Genomic DNA, 16398 nt, shown 5'->3' on the forward strand with positions numbered 1-16398 from the left:
GAGGAGCACGGAGACTTTCAGATTCAGTTGCAGGCCTGGTGGCTGCCATGCTTCCACCGGCACAAGCAAAGCAGAGAAAAAGCAAGTTGTAAACACCAATGCGTGCCATGTGTATTCGCCAAAACTTGTACTCAAACCGAGATCCTCCATTTCACCCAAACCACAGTCAAAAAGAGAAAAGGAAAAAAAAATCCCAAACGATTTCCTCATTTTCCTCAATTTAAACTGACAGCCCATGATTATCTCATATTTCGTACAGATATAAGCAACCTCATCTTCAAAATTTGTGGCCACAGCCCATTTCACCCCCAATTCAGTACATACAGCCACTGAAAGCAGCAAAGAAAAGGTTTGGAAGCCAAAGATAAACTCAAATGAGTAAGGTCTATGGCTTTGCGGACTTACTCATTCAAAATTTCACATACTATAAAATACAGCTGATCTAATTTGCAAGATCTAATTATATTTAACCTCGTATTACATAATACTCCATTAGTCCTAAGAAAGTACAAATAAATCTATATGCTTCTATCTCCCTCCCTTTTCATAATAAAATATTGAGCTTCCATAACTCTTTTTTTGGGTTGTATCCATAAGCTGCAAGAACATGAAATATACATTTCTCTTTAAGAAAATTATGACTTTCTCAGAATTTATCCCAAATAAATGTTCCCAGAAACCATCGCTAACTGATTAAAAGAGATCTTTATTCATGCTCATGCCAAAGAGGTGGTTCAACATACTGTCCACAGTGACACTGTAGGACAGGAGAACTGCTCCTTTGGGTTTCTGAGACTATAAATCTTTATGGGAGCAGAAAGCCTCATGTTTATCTCTCAGAGCAGCTGGCGATTTCAAACTGCTGACTTGGTCATTAAACAGTCCAGTCGGAAATCTACAATGATACCAGAACTTCTTCGGCAATCCAACAGAATGAAGAAATTATCAAACATTATCATTCCTATCACAGCCACGTCGAAATTTGCTGATGACAATTTAAAAGTGATTTCAGAGTATATCAACAGGAACTGTCAGAAATTCAAGTCACATTCAGTCGAGGCCATGGATTGAGGGGTGTCTGTTGTGGAAGTATGGCTAGAATGCCTCTTAGAAATGAGCATGGCAGGACTTAATCTCATGTTCTTTAGATATGCTATCAGAAGAAATTACCGTATATACTCAAGTGTAAACCGAGGCCCCTAATTTTACCACATAAACTGCATTAAAATGTGCTGAACTTATTAATGTATCTGCATGTCTATCTAGATAAGATAGGCAGGATAAATAATACCCAGATGAAAAGAAAGGGACTAATGGTTTGGGGGGGATACAGGAGAAGAGGAGGTGGGAGAAAGGAAGGGGGGTGGGGTGGAAACCAACCCAGGGACAAGGGAACAAGTGAACTAAAATCAGTGGTTGGTAATAGGACACCTAATGGGGCTTAATCAAGGGCAATGTAGCAGCGAGGAATTACTAAACCCGAATGAAGGCCAAACATGATGGTGGGACAATTGGAAATAGAGGAAAGAACCAGGAGGCAAAGGACATTTACAGGAGGCAAAGGACATTTATAGGTGTCTAAATACAGGCATGTGTGTGTGTGTGTGTGTGTGTGTGTATGAGAGATGAATAGAACTATGTACTCATATGTTAAGAATTAAGGTTGCAGATGGACATTGGGCCTCAACTCAAATACTCCTTCAACACAAGAACACTTTGTTCTAACAATCTGGCATTCTGTGATGCTCACCTTCCCAACATGAACACTGAAGACAAAGTGGGTGCATAAGCAAATGTGGTGAAGAAAGTTGATGGTGCCTGGCTATCAAAAAGTATAGCATCTGGGGGTCTTAAAGGCTTGAAGATAAACAAGCAGCCACCTAGTTCAGAAGCAACAAAACCTACATGGAAGAAGCACATCAGCCTATGTGATCATGAGGTGTCGATGGGATCAGGTATCAGGCATCTACGACCCAGAACAAAACCATACCCAAGGTGAATGGGGGTGTGTGTGATGGAGTGGAGACCCAATGTCCATCTGTAGACAATTGGACATCCCCTCACAGAGAGGTCACAGGTTAGAAATGAGCCAGTCAGGGTGCAGTATAGCACCGATGAAACACACAACTTTCCTCTAGTTCTTTAATGCTTCCTCCCCTCCATCCTATCATGACCTCAATTCTACCTTACAAATGGGATTAGACCAGAGCATGCACACTGTTACAGATACGAGCCTGCAACACAGGGAATTCAGGATGGATAAACCCCTCAGGCCAAGAATGAGAGTAGAGATGCCAGAAGGATTAGGGGAGAGAGGGGGAAGAAAGGGGGAAATGATCATAAGAATCAATTAAAAAACCCCTCCCAGGGGGATGAATAATGGAAAGTGGGTGAGGGGCAATGGAGGACGATGTAAGATATGGAAAAATAATCTATAATTTATCAAGGGTTCATGAGGGAGGGAAGGTCGGGGAGGGAGGGGCAAGAAATGGGGAGCTGATATCAGGGGCTCAAGTGGGAAGAGAATGCTTTGAAAATGATGATGGCGGCATGTGTGCAAAGGTGCTTGACACACTGGATGAATGTATGGATTGTGCTAAGAGATGTAAGAGCCCCCAATAAAAGTATCTTTTTTAATGTGCTGGCAAAACTTGACTTATCTACGAGTCTATACTGTAGTCCGGGGAGAAGGACATGCTTCGTATAGAGTCTGCCGAAAAGAAGACCATCAACAAGATGAGCTGACACTGCAGATGCAATGATGGACTCAGATATAGGCATGGCTGTGCGATGGCATGGGTCTAGGCAGTGTTTTATTCTGTTGTCCATGGGCTGCTCTGAATCAAACTTTAGCTCCACACCTAACAGCAGCAGCAGCAGCAACAGTAGCAGGGATCATGGTGCTTGAACTACTATTTGGACCTCAAAAGTCAGGTCACATGAGAGAAATCGCTTGCTGTATAGGAGCAAACAGAACAGGCCAAATAATCCGCGATCTGTTATGAAAAGGGTGTTTTAAAACATTCCACTTTTTTTCTGCTCTGGGTCGAGAACCACATAGCAAAGACATTTCACTTCACCTTCTCCATCATTCTTGGCTTGAACTGACTTTAGTCTCCAAGGAAGCTTCCTGTCATCTGAGATGAGCAGGTATTGATTGAACTTGATAGATCTGTAAGGCCTGCCTTGTGAGTTGCTCATTCGTATGTGAATATTTAATTCCTGCTCCATAAGGACTCTCGTTAGCCCTTGTCATCCGTACCTGTAATCTTCCAAAGCTGTGAGAGCATGCTGTTCCTGCTCCCCCGAATCAAGCCACTTCAGGCACTGGCATCTCCCAGTTGACAGACGTTTTTCTGAAACGAGTTTTCTTCCTAGTGTGTTTTGGGGCTGGCTTCCATTGTGAGTACAGAGGAAGTCTATTCTAGTGAGTGTGAGGCAAGCAGGAAATCTGATTCTTCGGAGCTGGAAGATTCATAGCAGGCAGGCAGGGTCATGTTGGCGCATACATGATTTACCAAGCAACCTAGTGATTGAAAATTATTAGCCTTGTGGACAATTACTGGCCAAACAAAACAAGGGCAGCATTTTATCTCTTTGAGTGACACTGTTCATGGTGAAAGGGGCTTTAAAAAATTTTTTTTTAAGAGGAGCATCTTGCTAAACACTGATTCATTCCTGTTAGGGTAGTTTAATTGCACAAGCTGTATGCTAATTATTGTTATATTAACAGTTTGGCAGCTTTACAAGAATCTTAAACATGTACGTACAGGTTTAAAATGCCCTCTTTCTGCAGCTGACAGGCGGGGGAGGCATTTCAGACGCTGCCAGCCAGCAACAATAACGACACACAACAAACCATGAACACTTTAGAAACATAGATTCATAGGAACTGCTTAACACATGTGGTCATCAAAACTAGATGTGAATGTGACTCGCTGCCTGCCCTCCAAATCTCACACCTATCGTCTTGGTATCATGGGGTGCTGCCTGCCAGACAGAAAGGCTTTCTTTCAAAAACCCGAGAGGATCATATTTACTGGTGGGTGTTATCCCTGTACGTGGTGTGATTTGCACTCACAGCAGAGCTTAGACAATATAGACTTCAGTTTTAATTATCCAGCCTTCAGAGAAGGGCATATCATTTCAAGTCACAATGGAGTGTTAGGAAAAGGAGAAAGTGTACAAGGCAGATAGACTAAAATCACTCTGAGGCACCGTGGCATGTTGGAAGGTGCCCCGGTGGCACACCCTGTACGTGCCCAGCTGCTCGTGGAAAGGTTGGCTGTTCAAATCCGGGATTCCTAGGAGTTACTTCCAATTGGACCACCTGCTGAGATTTGGCATTTCTACCCCAGACATACTGAATCAGAATCTACATGAACACGATTCCTAAGTATATGTAAGAGCCACTGGAGATTTGTTAAAATGTGGATAGAAATGCAAATTCTCAGCAGATGGTCCAACTGGAATGAAGACTACATCCAAATCCTGGTTCATACCACCAGCAACTCTTCAGGAGAAAAATCAAAACCCAAACTCCCTGCCCTCGAGTGGATTCCAACTCATAGCAACCCAACAAGACAGTGTTGAACTGCCCCTATGAGTTTCTAAGGGTGTAAATCTTAACGGGAATAGAAAGTCTCATCTGTCTCCCAAGGAGAAACAGGTGGGTTTGAGCTGCAAACCTTGGGGTTAGTAGTTCAATGGGTAACCCATTACACCTTCAGAGCTCCTTATGGGATTTGGTCCTGCAAGGATTACAACACAGGAAGCTCTATGAGGTATTCCACAGGGTCACTATAAGGTAGAATCACCTAACAACACAGAATGTCAGAGACAATTCTCTACCCCTTGGGAACATTAGATGAAAAAGTTTTGAAAATGTCAAGTTGATGCATTTGATTAAATGAAAAGTCACTGGGATGACGTGGGTTCCTGACAGATGCTATTATCATAGTAAATGAAGTTGCACATGAGAGGAAGGTTGGGAGGGATAAGAGAACCGGGAGTACTTGGAATTAAAGGTTACATTGTTAGAGAAGAATCAGTACCTGTGTTAGTCGTGATCTAAGGAAGTCTAAATAGCTAGTGAGAACTATTATCAAGTTGAATGTAGTTGCAGTCTGTGCTGCTTTTCATTTCTTATCCAAGGGAAATATATTTTCACTATCAAAAACAGTTATATAATTTGTCCAGTGAGGGTCTGTGGCATTCCCCATAAGAGGGAGAGCTGGGATCAAGGAAGAAGTGCCTTAGCTCAAGTCAATCTCTGGCATCTTTTAATTCAGTACTACCCATAAAGAAGGATGGTGAAAATCTAAGACATTTTACATGGATTTATGGAGGGGAGACACACGTTTTGTTTTGTGATTGGTGGAGTGGTGGGGGAGATACTGCATTTTAATCCTGAACACTGCCTAAAAAGTTCTGGTTAGACTACTTCTCAGACTTTTCTTTGGGGTCCATGTATCATCAGAGTGTATCAGCTGGTGAAAGTGCAGAAGGTCAGCCGTGTTCCAGAAAAGGTCAGCTGTGTTCCAGAAATGGACGAATGGTCTCTAACACCCTTATTTTACTGACCCTCGTAGACAGCCTTCCTCCTCCATCTGAAAAAACATTCTGAAGGAGTCTTTAATACACCCAAGACTGAAACTGTAATGAAGGGGAAGGGTAGAAAACGGAGTTCACTCCCCCACCCCCTCCGGCGCTTCAAACATTTCAATGCTGTGAAATTATCGTGGGGGTTGTTATCTCTCAAAGTTGCACGTGGTTAAAGATGATTACAAGACATATTCTGTTGCTTAAGGATTTGCTGACATCTAATGCCTCTGTTCCCCTCCAAATGGAAGCAGGGCGACATTGCTGGGTCAATAAAGAACCCGAGAAAGATGTGGCCCTGAGCAAGACTTTTATTACCCTTCCCTTTCCACAGTTCCATTTCTTTGCCTCCCCCCCCACCCCCCACCCCCCCACACTCACCCTGGCCCCACCCACTGCATCACTCACCTAACCTGAATCACCCTATTCTTCTCCGAGGGAACACACCCAATAATAACAGTGAATCACCGCCCTTCTGTACTCTTTAATGGATTTGACAAAATGCCAGAGCTCACGGAATAAAAGGAACTTGAAGTGAAGGGAGCTCTTTGGACGCTGGCTGAGTACATTATCCTGAATATTGGTTACCAATCAACATTCTAGTTGCCTGATACAGGAAGGATTTTGCTTTTAAAAAAATCAAACTAACACCATTGATTACCATGCTCATATTTTAAGTAACCATCTTGTTCAGTGAGGCAATTTCTCAAGCATAGTATATAGCTAAGTCAGGGCCACTTCCAGCTTAGAGTTTAAAAGGAAATCCTCTTTTGCTTATCTTGGCTAACGGACATTACAGAGCTTACCAACAAAGCTGACCCTTTGCTACTAAGCCACTGTTTCTCTTCAACTGTCTCTAGAAGAAGCAAGTACACATGGAATTCTGGGTAAGATCCCAGGCAACAGAGAAAAGGGATAGGCACCATTAGCCTCTTACACCCAAAGGGAAATGTATAAGACGAAAGAACCCTAAGACACCACTTTACAATGCACACTTACACAAGATGTCACTTGGATTTGCAGTGAAAGCTGCAGAGTTTTCTTACATGTGAATGTTCTAAGAACGATTGAAAGCCAAGTTAAAGAATTGAAAGGATTTTCAGGTGAGTGCTAGAAGACTATCAATTTTAGTTTTGAAACATTCTACAAAGCCACTTTCCTAGTTTATATTAAAAATATAATCATTGTATTATAAAAATTCTGATCATCATAAAAAATTTACTCACTTGGATTTTGTATACATTCTCACTCAAGTGGGATTAAATCCTACTTTTAAAAGTATATTTATATCTTTATTAAAAGATGCATCTAGCTATGTCTACATGTAACCAAAATTCCTATCTATGCAGAAAAGTCAATGAATTATATGAGTTTTAGGAAGCCCTGGGATTACATTTAAGATTTTTAAAAAGATGAACCTAAATCCAAACAGTAAAACATACATACCAAAAAGCTTTCTGAAACAAAAGTTTGCTTTGTGGCTTGAAAGTATTATGTATGTGTGTGTAGAAAGAGAGAAGAGGGGAGACAAAGAGAGGAGGGGGCAGAAGTCAGAAAAAAAATTACTCACTGCTTTATTTTTCCTATCAAAAAGAAAAGAAAACCCCTAAAAAAAAACCTCATAAAGGTTTTTAGGTCTATGTCATCCTTCCACCAACAATAATCATAGACAAGAATGGAAGAAGCATTTACCACTCCCCGATGAGTAATAAAGTGGCCAACAGTAGCCTTGGGTATTGAGATTTCACCACACAGATGTGCACACACAAAGTGTGGCTTAGCTTCATATTAATTACTATTATCCTTGAATTCTATTGCTGAAATGGCTCTCTCTAATGTAGGATAAGAAGTCGTTGCCTTTGGACTCAATACAATAGTTTTGTTTTTTTCCCCCCTAATCTGAAAAATTTCCTATGAACATTGATGTCCCATCTCAGAAGCACTGAATCCCACAGGCCAGTAGACGTCTGTCACCCAACATGCAGTATGCTTGCGAGACAACAACCGGCACAGAGTTCAGATCCTTTGCGCTCCCTTAAGGGTGAAAAGTGGGCTTCCAGGTTGGTATATGAAAGGAATCAGTAAAATACAAACTCATGCCTGGGAGAGCATTTATTCCTCAAAATTCAGGAAAGTCAGGAGATGTGGGTCAAAATATGCCCATTTCTCAAAGACAGGTTCCTCTGGGTACTTGTTCTGAAATTCTTTCAGAATGTGGCCAAAGCCATTTCATTTTAATAAGCCAGTTCACATAATACTAAGCAAGTCAGAACATTTCAAGACATTTTTCATTTATGCAACCAGTAAAAACAGAGCTTCAAGCTGAGAGCGTCATGATAAAAGGAATTGGGAGCAGCTGACTTTAGGGAACCACAAAAACAACCCACCCTTACGCCTCAAGGCCTAAGAGAATATGCAGCGTCTGCATTGTGCTCTCAGTGTCCGGACAAATCATTCTGCTTTTTTCAGTCAGATTAACTGATGCCAGGGGATGAGTAATGGCAGAAATAAATGTATAGAATGAGACCTGTGGCTTGAGGAGATGCATAATGCCTGTATCACAAGTCATGAGTTCTGTCTTCTCCTGTGGAAATTCATTTTACGTATTCTATGAGCAACAAATCTAGGGGTACTTGCATGCGAGGGTCAAATGTTTTCTGCTAATCATAGTTAAAAATGTGAGGGAGCGTACAGACCAGGGGCTTCCAAAAAAGGATCTGTGGCCTTTTTTTGAGGGGGGGATGGGGAGGAGATAAATCAAGGAGTGAAAGGATTATGTGATAAATCTCCTTGAATCCATTTGGGAGTAGCATATCTGCATACATAAAGCAACTACCAAGGGGTTCTTAGAAATGGATTCAAATGGATACAAAGGCTAGAAATGGAATGCTGTCCTTGAACTCTTGTCTAATCCTTCCATCGCCAAGGTTCTTTCACCCTATTTTATAGATGAGAGAACTGAGGCACGAGATGCTATGCTAAAAAGTTCGTGAAGTGATATAACCACGATTTGAACCTAGACAATTTAATTCCAACATCTATGCCCTTCACCACTGCATTGTCTTGGTGTTATATTTATATCTGACTGCTTAGACGTGGTGACTTCCTTCTGGACTTTGGCTACTTCTGAGCATCACCATTACTTTGGAATTTATGCTATAAATAGCAATCTTAGAATGTGATATTTTTTTCTTAAAAACACCCCCCCACCACCACCAATATACCATGAAGCAAGTATTCAGGAGTTCAGACGTTCGTAAAGAGGCCATGCCAACGTTTGAAGTAGGCATTCAATGGGGCTGAAAGCATCGCTCCCTTACAATTCCCAACTGGCAGGTGACTCAGTCAGACATCACTACACGGACTTCCCCCAAGCCCTGCGCTACACCCCATTCAGTTAACTCTGTTGTGGCTAGCAACAGGACACCACAACACAGGAAATGGAGATGCTATTTCAGACTGAAAGAGACCAGGGACACAAAACCCACTGCCAGAGGGTTTTGACTCACAGCGACCCTAGGATGCCCGCTATTCCGCAATGGCCACAGAGGAGAGGAGCCTAGACCTACATTCCAAAGTTAACTTGTTCTGCTACCTGTATTGAACCCCAAGAAATTAATAGACGACCCTTTTCTCGGGTTCCAAGTCCTGGTGACAGGACAGCCGCGTTTGCGGCATCAATTAAGGCTAGAAATGGGGCTCTTGGATAAAATGCTAATTATGAAATTATCCAAGGCAGCTTATAGGCTTATAGACTTAAATTTAACATAGAGTCAACAGCGGCCTCTCAAGGAAGAGGAAAGGCTTTTAGTGTGAAAAAGAAGGGAATGAAAGCCTCGAAATGCAGCAAATGGCCTTCAGGCTGGATGTCCGGTTCCGTGAACCCAAGCGCCACAGCGAGCCAGGGCGGCCCCAGCGCGCGCGCAGGCCGCTGCTCTCGGGCACTGGGGAGGAGCCAAGCAGATCGCGTCAGTCAAACAGACCAATCACGTCTCTCTCCCGCCTCTCTCGAGGCCCCGCCTTATAGTCCCCCGCCCCCTGGAGGGTGTGGCCCTCGGGCGTGCGCCCAGACAAGCCCGCCTCTTTCGGGCCCAGCGTGCAGCGGAACTCGGCGCGCCTGGCGATCTGTCCAATCGCGAGTCTCTCCCGCCTCCGCGCAGCCCCGCCCCCGGGGGCGTGCGGTTTGCGTCGCGGCTGCGTGCGCTCCCGGCTCGCGCCGGGCCTGGCGGAAGGAGGTACAGTGCTTGGCGGCAAAGGGGCGGCAAGATGGACTTATTTGGGGTCTCGTGTGGGGTCGATTTGAATTCTCTTCCGGCGGCGGCCGGGGGATCTTTCAGCTTCCCTTCGTGACTGGGGTCCCTCAGGGCTAGGGTGGGTTTCCTGTCAGGATAAATCAAGCGGATATCTTTGCTTGAGGAAACTAGTCAACCCTCCTCGTCGGGACTCTGCTACTTCCACTGGACCCACACGGGCGTGCGTGGAGCCCCTTCCCCTTGTCCTGTGGGGTCACTGAGAGCTGGCAGTGTGCGTATGCGCCAGCCCTGGAGGGGCTCCGATCGCCGCCCCGGCGCTCCAAGGGTCACACTGCTGTGTGTCTGTGTCAGTCAAGTTTGAGGTCGAGGATTTGGTTTGATTTTCGTCACTATGAAGCTGGCTTTCCCAAACTAAGGACATTTTGGTTGTCTAAATTCGTTATCCTCACCCCCACCCCCCGCTGTGGCCACTTTTGAAGAGAGAAAAACAAGTAGGCCTCTTTAAATGAGACACTAGGTGTGCATAGGCGAGTTCAAGGGAAATTAGTGTTGTGGAAAGAGCAAGAACTAATCACTCCAAAAAACAAACTTATCGCCATCGGGTCGATGCTGACTCATAGCGACCCTGTAGGACAGAGTAAACCGCCCCTGTGGGTTTCCTAGACGGACGCTGTTGACAGCACTGGGTGGTTTCGAACTGCTGATCTTGCAGTTAGTTGCCCAACCCCAGGGTTATTTGAACTAATCACAGTGAAGAGAAATTTGAGGAAATTGCACTCGTTAATGTACATCAACCCCTAAGTTCTTAAATTTAAAATGGGGGACTATAGAGAGGGGTGACGTAATCAGATAATCATTTTGTGATTCTGTTTCTTAGAGTTCAAGGCTTCACGTTCAAGATGGAAAGGCCGTCAGACCCAGCTTTGACGTCACCCAGCACGCCACAGGCCTGTGAGATCCCGCCATCTCCCCATACACATAGTTCAGGAAAGCAAGTATGAAATCATAGTTCGTCCAGCTGGATCCAATCCGTGTTCCTAAGGGTGGTGGCAGTGGTGGTTTGAAGTCTATTGAAGATGGTTAATTAACATAATGTGTTACATTCCAAGAAAATATATTAAATATGAAACAGTTTTAGCTGTTTATTCTGAGATTAACATTTTACCTCCCCCTCCTATTTTGTTTCTTTTTGAATCAGTCATTTTCCTCACTCCCAAGTAGGAGAAGTCTGGGTATATGCAGTGTTGCCCTTAGAAGGTTGTTGGTAGCGGGATCTAGGCATTTTCCTTTGTCACTCGGAAGCACCTAGAAAGCTGCCCAACACATGTCCATGACTACTAGAAGCCCTGCCCAACCTTTTAAAAGGATATTGATCTTGCTAAAGTAAAAAAGAGATTATACCAAGGGGGCATCAGGGAATGTAAGCTTTTTTGTAATGGGATCTTACATGGCGACAGGAAGCTGTTTAGTGGCGTCTATTAAATGAGGAGCCCTGCTGGCAATGATGGGTAAGCACTTCCGTGTTCAAACCCACCAGTCATAATGTAGGGGAGGGGAAAAAAAGAACCTATTGCTTCTGTGAAGCTTTACAGCTTTGAAAATCCTATAAGCAGTTCTACTCTATTGTGTAGGGTCGCCCTGTAGGGTGGAAACTGGAGGGCACCAGCCACCACCGAAGAACTAACAACAACCACTATAGAAATGCAAGGCCTTTATGTCTAGTTAACTTTGTAACACCAAGAACATTTTGTGCCTTTTCAGCCTATGAGTGCAACACTCAGGGAACGATTAAGAAGAACAAGATCGTCATTTCATTCCTGTTACAGCACCGTGGTCAAACGCCTGAAAGTAGAGGATGAAGAAAGAGATGAGAGTTTCTCAGACAAGACCATCTCTTCAACACATGAAAGCTGTTTGGGATTTCAAGAAAGTGTGAAGCACAGAGGCAGTGAGTGTGAAGAAAGTACACACTTGAACAATGCCATCGAGGAGATCAGTGCAAGGGACGCTACGCCACTTGATGGTGGGCCAAGCAGTGCTCGCCAAAATGATTCTGTCCACGAGAACCTTCCCTCCCCAGGAGGGGTACAGGGAGAAAGAGCAATGTTGGTGAAGCAGATTCAGGAGAAAGAAGACTTTCTTCGGAGGCTAAAACTAGTCAAAATGTATAGATCAAAGGTGAGAGGAACTTCAGAAACATTGTGTAAAATTTGTTCATTGTTAGATTACAGGAAGATAATTTTCTGTTCTCAACAACAGAAAACCTTATTTTTAGCATATGAAGCCACAAGCCAAGTGTCTATAAATCTGGTTTCGAATAATGTTAGCGCTGAGATTTAGAGAGGAAGATGTCTAGAAGGACCAGATGCATCCTTTCCAAAATCCTAGCTAAAGCTGACCACTTGGGTTTTATTTCATAATCAGCTGGAACTTTTATCTCTGGTTTCTAGCCAATCGAAATACTAGAAATATAACTATTAGTGTAGGCCTCAAGGAGACAGAAGTGACAGTTAACAGTGAGTGAAAAAGCTAAAAGTGGTCCATGCAATACAATGAAAAGTAATTTTAGTAACCATGGCATGTCTCCTTCAAATAATGAAACTTCCAGGCATCCTGTGGAAGAAAACAGAGATTTGTGTGAGATTTGACATTTCAGTTCATGTAAGTTGAATTAGAGCTGGCAGATTAGGAAGGAGATGACTGCCGTCTGGGTAATCCACATCTATGCCAGAGCTCGTTTCCCCCAGCACTGTGGAGCAAATGGTGGGCTAGCTTATCTCATTTGCTTTCTTGGATGTTAGACTTTTTATAAATAAGCCTGCTTGGGCGTTTTAAGATTTTGAATGTTGAAAATAAATTTTGAACGCTACTTTGTTTTAAAGTACAGCTGTAATATTGAAAAGATTTTCCCAAAGCCTATATTATTGCTTCGCTCCATAGCTATTGCCCTGTGGATGATCTGGGATAAGGATGGCTCAGGACTTGAACCATAGAACTCAACCCTTTGAATTGTAATTTTATTTAGCACAGTGGTTCTCAACCTTCTTAATGCCATGGCCCCTTAATACAGTTCCTCGTGTTGTGGTGACCCCAACCATAAAACTATTTTTGTTGCTACTTCATAACTGTAATTTTGCTACTGTTATGAATTATAATATGTTTTCCAGTGGTCTTAGGTGACCCCTTTGAAAGGGTGGTTTGACTCCCAAAGGGGTCTCAACCCACAGGTTGAGAACCATTGATTTAGTACATCTCACTTTTCTATGGGTCAACGTTATGTTCATGCTCAGATGTGTTTGTCATTAAACATACACACATACCAACTGATTGAACTTTTATGTGCAAAGAGCAGCATGACTACCCAGTAACTGACATACAGTCATATATACCTAGTCTAGAGCTATAAAGAGCCCTGATGCTGCTGTGGGTTAGGCATTGGGCGGTTAGCTGCAAGGTCAGTGGTTCAAACCCACCAGCTGCTCTGTGGGAGACAGATGAGGCTGTCTGCTCTGATCAAGATCTACACTCTTGGAAACCCTACTACATAGCGTCGTCACTGAGTCAGAATCGTCTCAGAGGATGTGGGTTTGGCTTTGAAACCTCCCCCCCTCCTTGTCTGTTTCAGAATGACCTGTCGCATATACAGTTGCTGATAAAGAAGTGGAGAAGCTGTAGCCAGCTGGTGCTTTATGAGTTGCAGTCAGCTATGTCTGAGGAGAACAAGAAACGAAGCCTGACGGAGTTGATAGACCACTATGGGTTAGATGATCACTTGCTACACTACAACAGAAGCGAAGAAGAATTTATAGGTGTTTAATTCAGTTTTTCTGTGACAGTGACAACCTAAAGAAGGTGCTTTATAGCTTTTAAAGGGACAGTGTCTACCATTGGGGATACTCTGTTACATAATGGTTACATAAGTATAAACTAAGTTCTAATGTTTCATATTTTGAAATTTAATATTTGTATAAATTTGCCAAAGAAAACTGGACATTTAAAGAAATGTAATCAAAATGCCATTAAGTATGTTTAAAAAATAAGTTGGACAATTTCTGGAATCCTTTTTGATAGTTGTTTATTATAGCAAAAAGATTTAATTTCAAATGTTAATAAATGGTCTAGTTGTTTGGTAGCTGTCTTCCAAAGTGGGTAGCACTGCCCCCTGGGGGGGAACGCTGGAATGGTCCAGGCCCTGGATCATGAGCTGAAATGAATGTTTATTGCCAGGGGGACACTGAGTAATTTTTTTTTTCTGTAAAGGAGGTAGTTAGGTCAAATAAATTTAGGAACTTAGGATCTAAAGCTAAACAGGTCTTAAAGTGCTGTTCTAACAATGCCTACCTCTTTCCCTCGGTGCATGCCTTTTTCCATAGTCCATCTGGATGCAGATAATCTAGCTCATATGTTCCAAATTATATTCTTCCCTGCCTCTTTGAAGTCCTTTCTCGTATCCATTTCATATAGTGTGATGGCCATCTGCTGCTTGTAAAAAGGACAGATCATTTCCCACATCAAGGCTTCCTGGCATTCAGGCTTCCTGCATCTACTTTTCCAGTGTTAGCTGTGAAATAGATTACCCGGAGAATGTCTACCCAGTTCACAGCGGTACCCTTCAGACACACGCCCCATCCACAGGCTTGAGTTTCTGACTGCCAGGTTGTACAATATTAACTTTTAGCCCAGTTGAGAGTTTGGGAAAGAAAACCCGTCTTTTTGTGGATGAAATTTATATGTTAAACCTGGGGCAGCAAAGCTGTTGAACTTACGGATAATGTGTGCATTTATAGAAAACGCAGAGATGATGGAGGTTAAATTAATCTTTCCAGGCTTCCTCCTTTTGGGTTCTTTTAAAAGCAAAAAACTTACTAAAGGTGGGTCGGCGGGTACTTTTGAAGAAAAGTACTTCCCTACAGGTTGGCAAATAGCCAGCACTCTGAGGCCTTCCCTACACTTTCCACCCAGCCCCTTCTCCCTGATCTAATAGCCCCCTCACTATCACACAAGAGGGACCTTGGGACCCTGTTCTCGTGTCCATTCTGAGTGTCTGTGATAGCTGGTTTCATGTGTCCGATTAGTGCTCTAGTACGATAGCTAATACTACCGTCCAGCACGCATGTAGGTGCTGCTGTGAAGGCATGTTGTAGGTGTGGTTAACATGTCCAGTCAGTGGATTTTGAGTAGAGGGGATGACCCTTGATCATGTGGGTGCCTTAAAGGGTAAAAACAGCTTCCCTAAGAGGAAGAAATGATGCCTCAAGGCTGCAACCCCAACTGCCTGGGTTCCCACCCTGCTGGCCGCCTCCACAGATGCTTGACTTGCCAGTCCCCACAAGCAGATGGGCCAGTTCCTTAAAGGAAGTCTCCCTCTCGCTGTCTCCCATTTTTCTGCAGAACCCTGAATGTCCCTACCCACCCGCTGTCCTCCCCATCTTTGTCGTCTAGACACTACCATTGCCACTGGTTTCTCCCGTGAACCTGAGAGGTCGAATCCAGCCTTCCCGGAGCCTGCCTCATAGGGAGTATATCATTTTAGTGCCAACCTGTCAGCCTCCACCACTGCCTGTTCCTCTGCCACAGGGCCTTGATGTGGCAGGGGAGGCAGTGCCCTTGGTGGTGATGTTGGCATCCTGGTAGACAATGCGTGGCACTGGCCTAGTCCTCAGAGGCTGTCTACTGGGGGGGGGACTGGTGCTTCCTGGAGTCTCCCTCACATGGCTACTGTGAGAATTACAACGTAGGTTGAACTGATTCCGGAAAAGGTGGTGGAAGCAGATGGAGGTTGGTAGTGAGGATTCCAATGAAGCTGGTCCCACTGGCTGCTCAAAACTCCCAGGGGCAGTTCTGCCCTGGCCTGCAGGGCTGGTATGAATCAGAATCAACCTGATGGCAGTGAGTTTAACGTTTGTGTTTTAATGAGGTACATTTATTTAAAAACTACCGAATACCATATTTATGAATAAGCATGAGGATGGCACCTAGACTTTGTACTGGTGTAAAAAGTATATTAATTTTGGTATTATAATGATCAATACCCCCATTTTAAAGAGCTATAAAAAAAAGTCTATAGCAGTGTTCCCAAATGTGCCATAGCACCTCCTGGATGTTGGAAGGATGTGAAATGTGCATAGCACCTCCTGGATGTTGGAAGGATGTGTGTGTGTGTGTGTGTGTGTGTGTGTGTGTGAAAGCATACCTACACTTTATTCTGGGGTATGCACAATAGTACAAAAGTTATTAATTGTGTGTGTGGGGGGGTGCTGAGTAAATTTTTTTCTAAAAAGGTAACAGTAGGTCAAATAAATTTGAGGACCTGTGGTTGATAGTGTTGCCATGAGTTGAAATTAACTCCATAGCAATAGGTGGTAGTGTTTTTAAAAAATAACAGTATGAAAGTAATCACCGCGTTTGGCAGAAGATGAGGAGTCAGTATGGTGAACTGTGTCAAGTGAAGAGGTGGAGTGTGACCTGCTCCTTTCCTAAGCCCTGGCCAACTCTCAAAGCCACGCGATCCTTCTTCTGATGAAAAGAGTAGTTCTTCAAGTGG

General features: G+C 43.5%; 1 protein-coding gene across 2 annotated transcripts; it reads left to right on the plus strand.

Moving 5' to 3' along the window:
- The first annotated feature begins 9765 nt into the window (after nt 1-9765).
- On the plus strand, nt 9766-14147 carry SFR1 (SWI5 dependent homologous recombination repair protein 1). 2 transcript variants are annotated; one of them, XM_075534408.1, is made up of 4 exons: nt 9766-9836; nt 10732-10849; nt 11616-12032; nt 13480-14147. In XM_075534408.1, exons 2-4 carry the CDS (start codon nt 10754-10756, stop codon nt 13669-13671), a joined length of 705 nt encoding a protein of 234 aa, XP_075390523.1. In that variant the 5' UTR covers nt 9766-9836; nt 10732-10753; the 3' UTR covers nt 13672-14147. The 2 variants fall into 2 exon arrangements, with proteins under 2 accessions (XP_075390523.1, XP_075390524.1); XM_075534409.1 differs by having other exon boundaries at nt 9834-9972.
- Nucleotides 14148-16398: the final 2251 nt, after the last annotated feature.

The sequence above is a fragment of the Tenrec ecaudatus genome, chromosome 16, assembly GCF_050624435.1.
Source record: "Tenrec ecaudatus isolate mTenEca1 chromosome 16, mTenEca1.hap1, whole genome shotgun sequence".
In the NCBI taxonomy this organism is placed as follows: domain Eukaryota; kingdom Metazoa; phylum Chordata; class Mammalia; order Afrosoricida; family Tenrecidae; genus Tenrec; species Tenrec ecaudatus.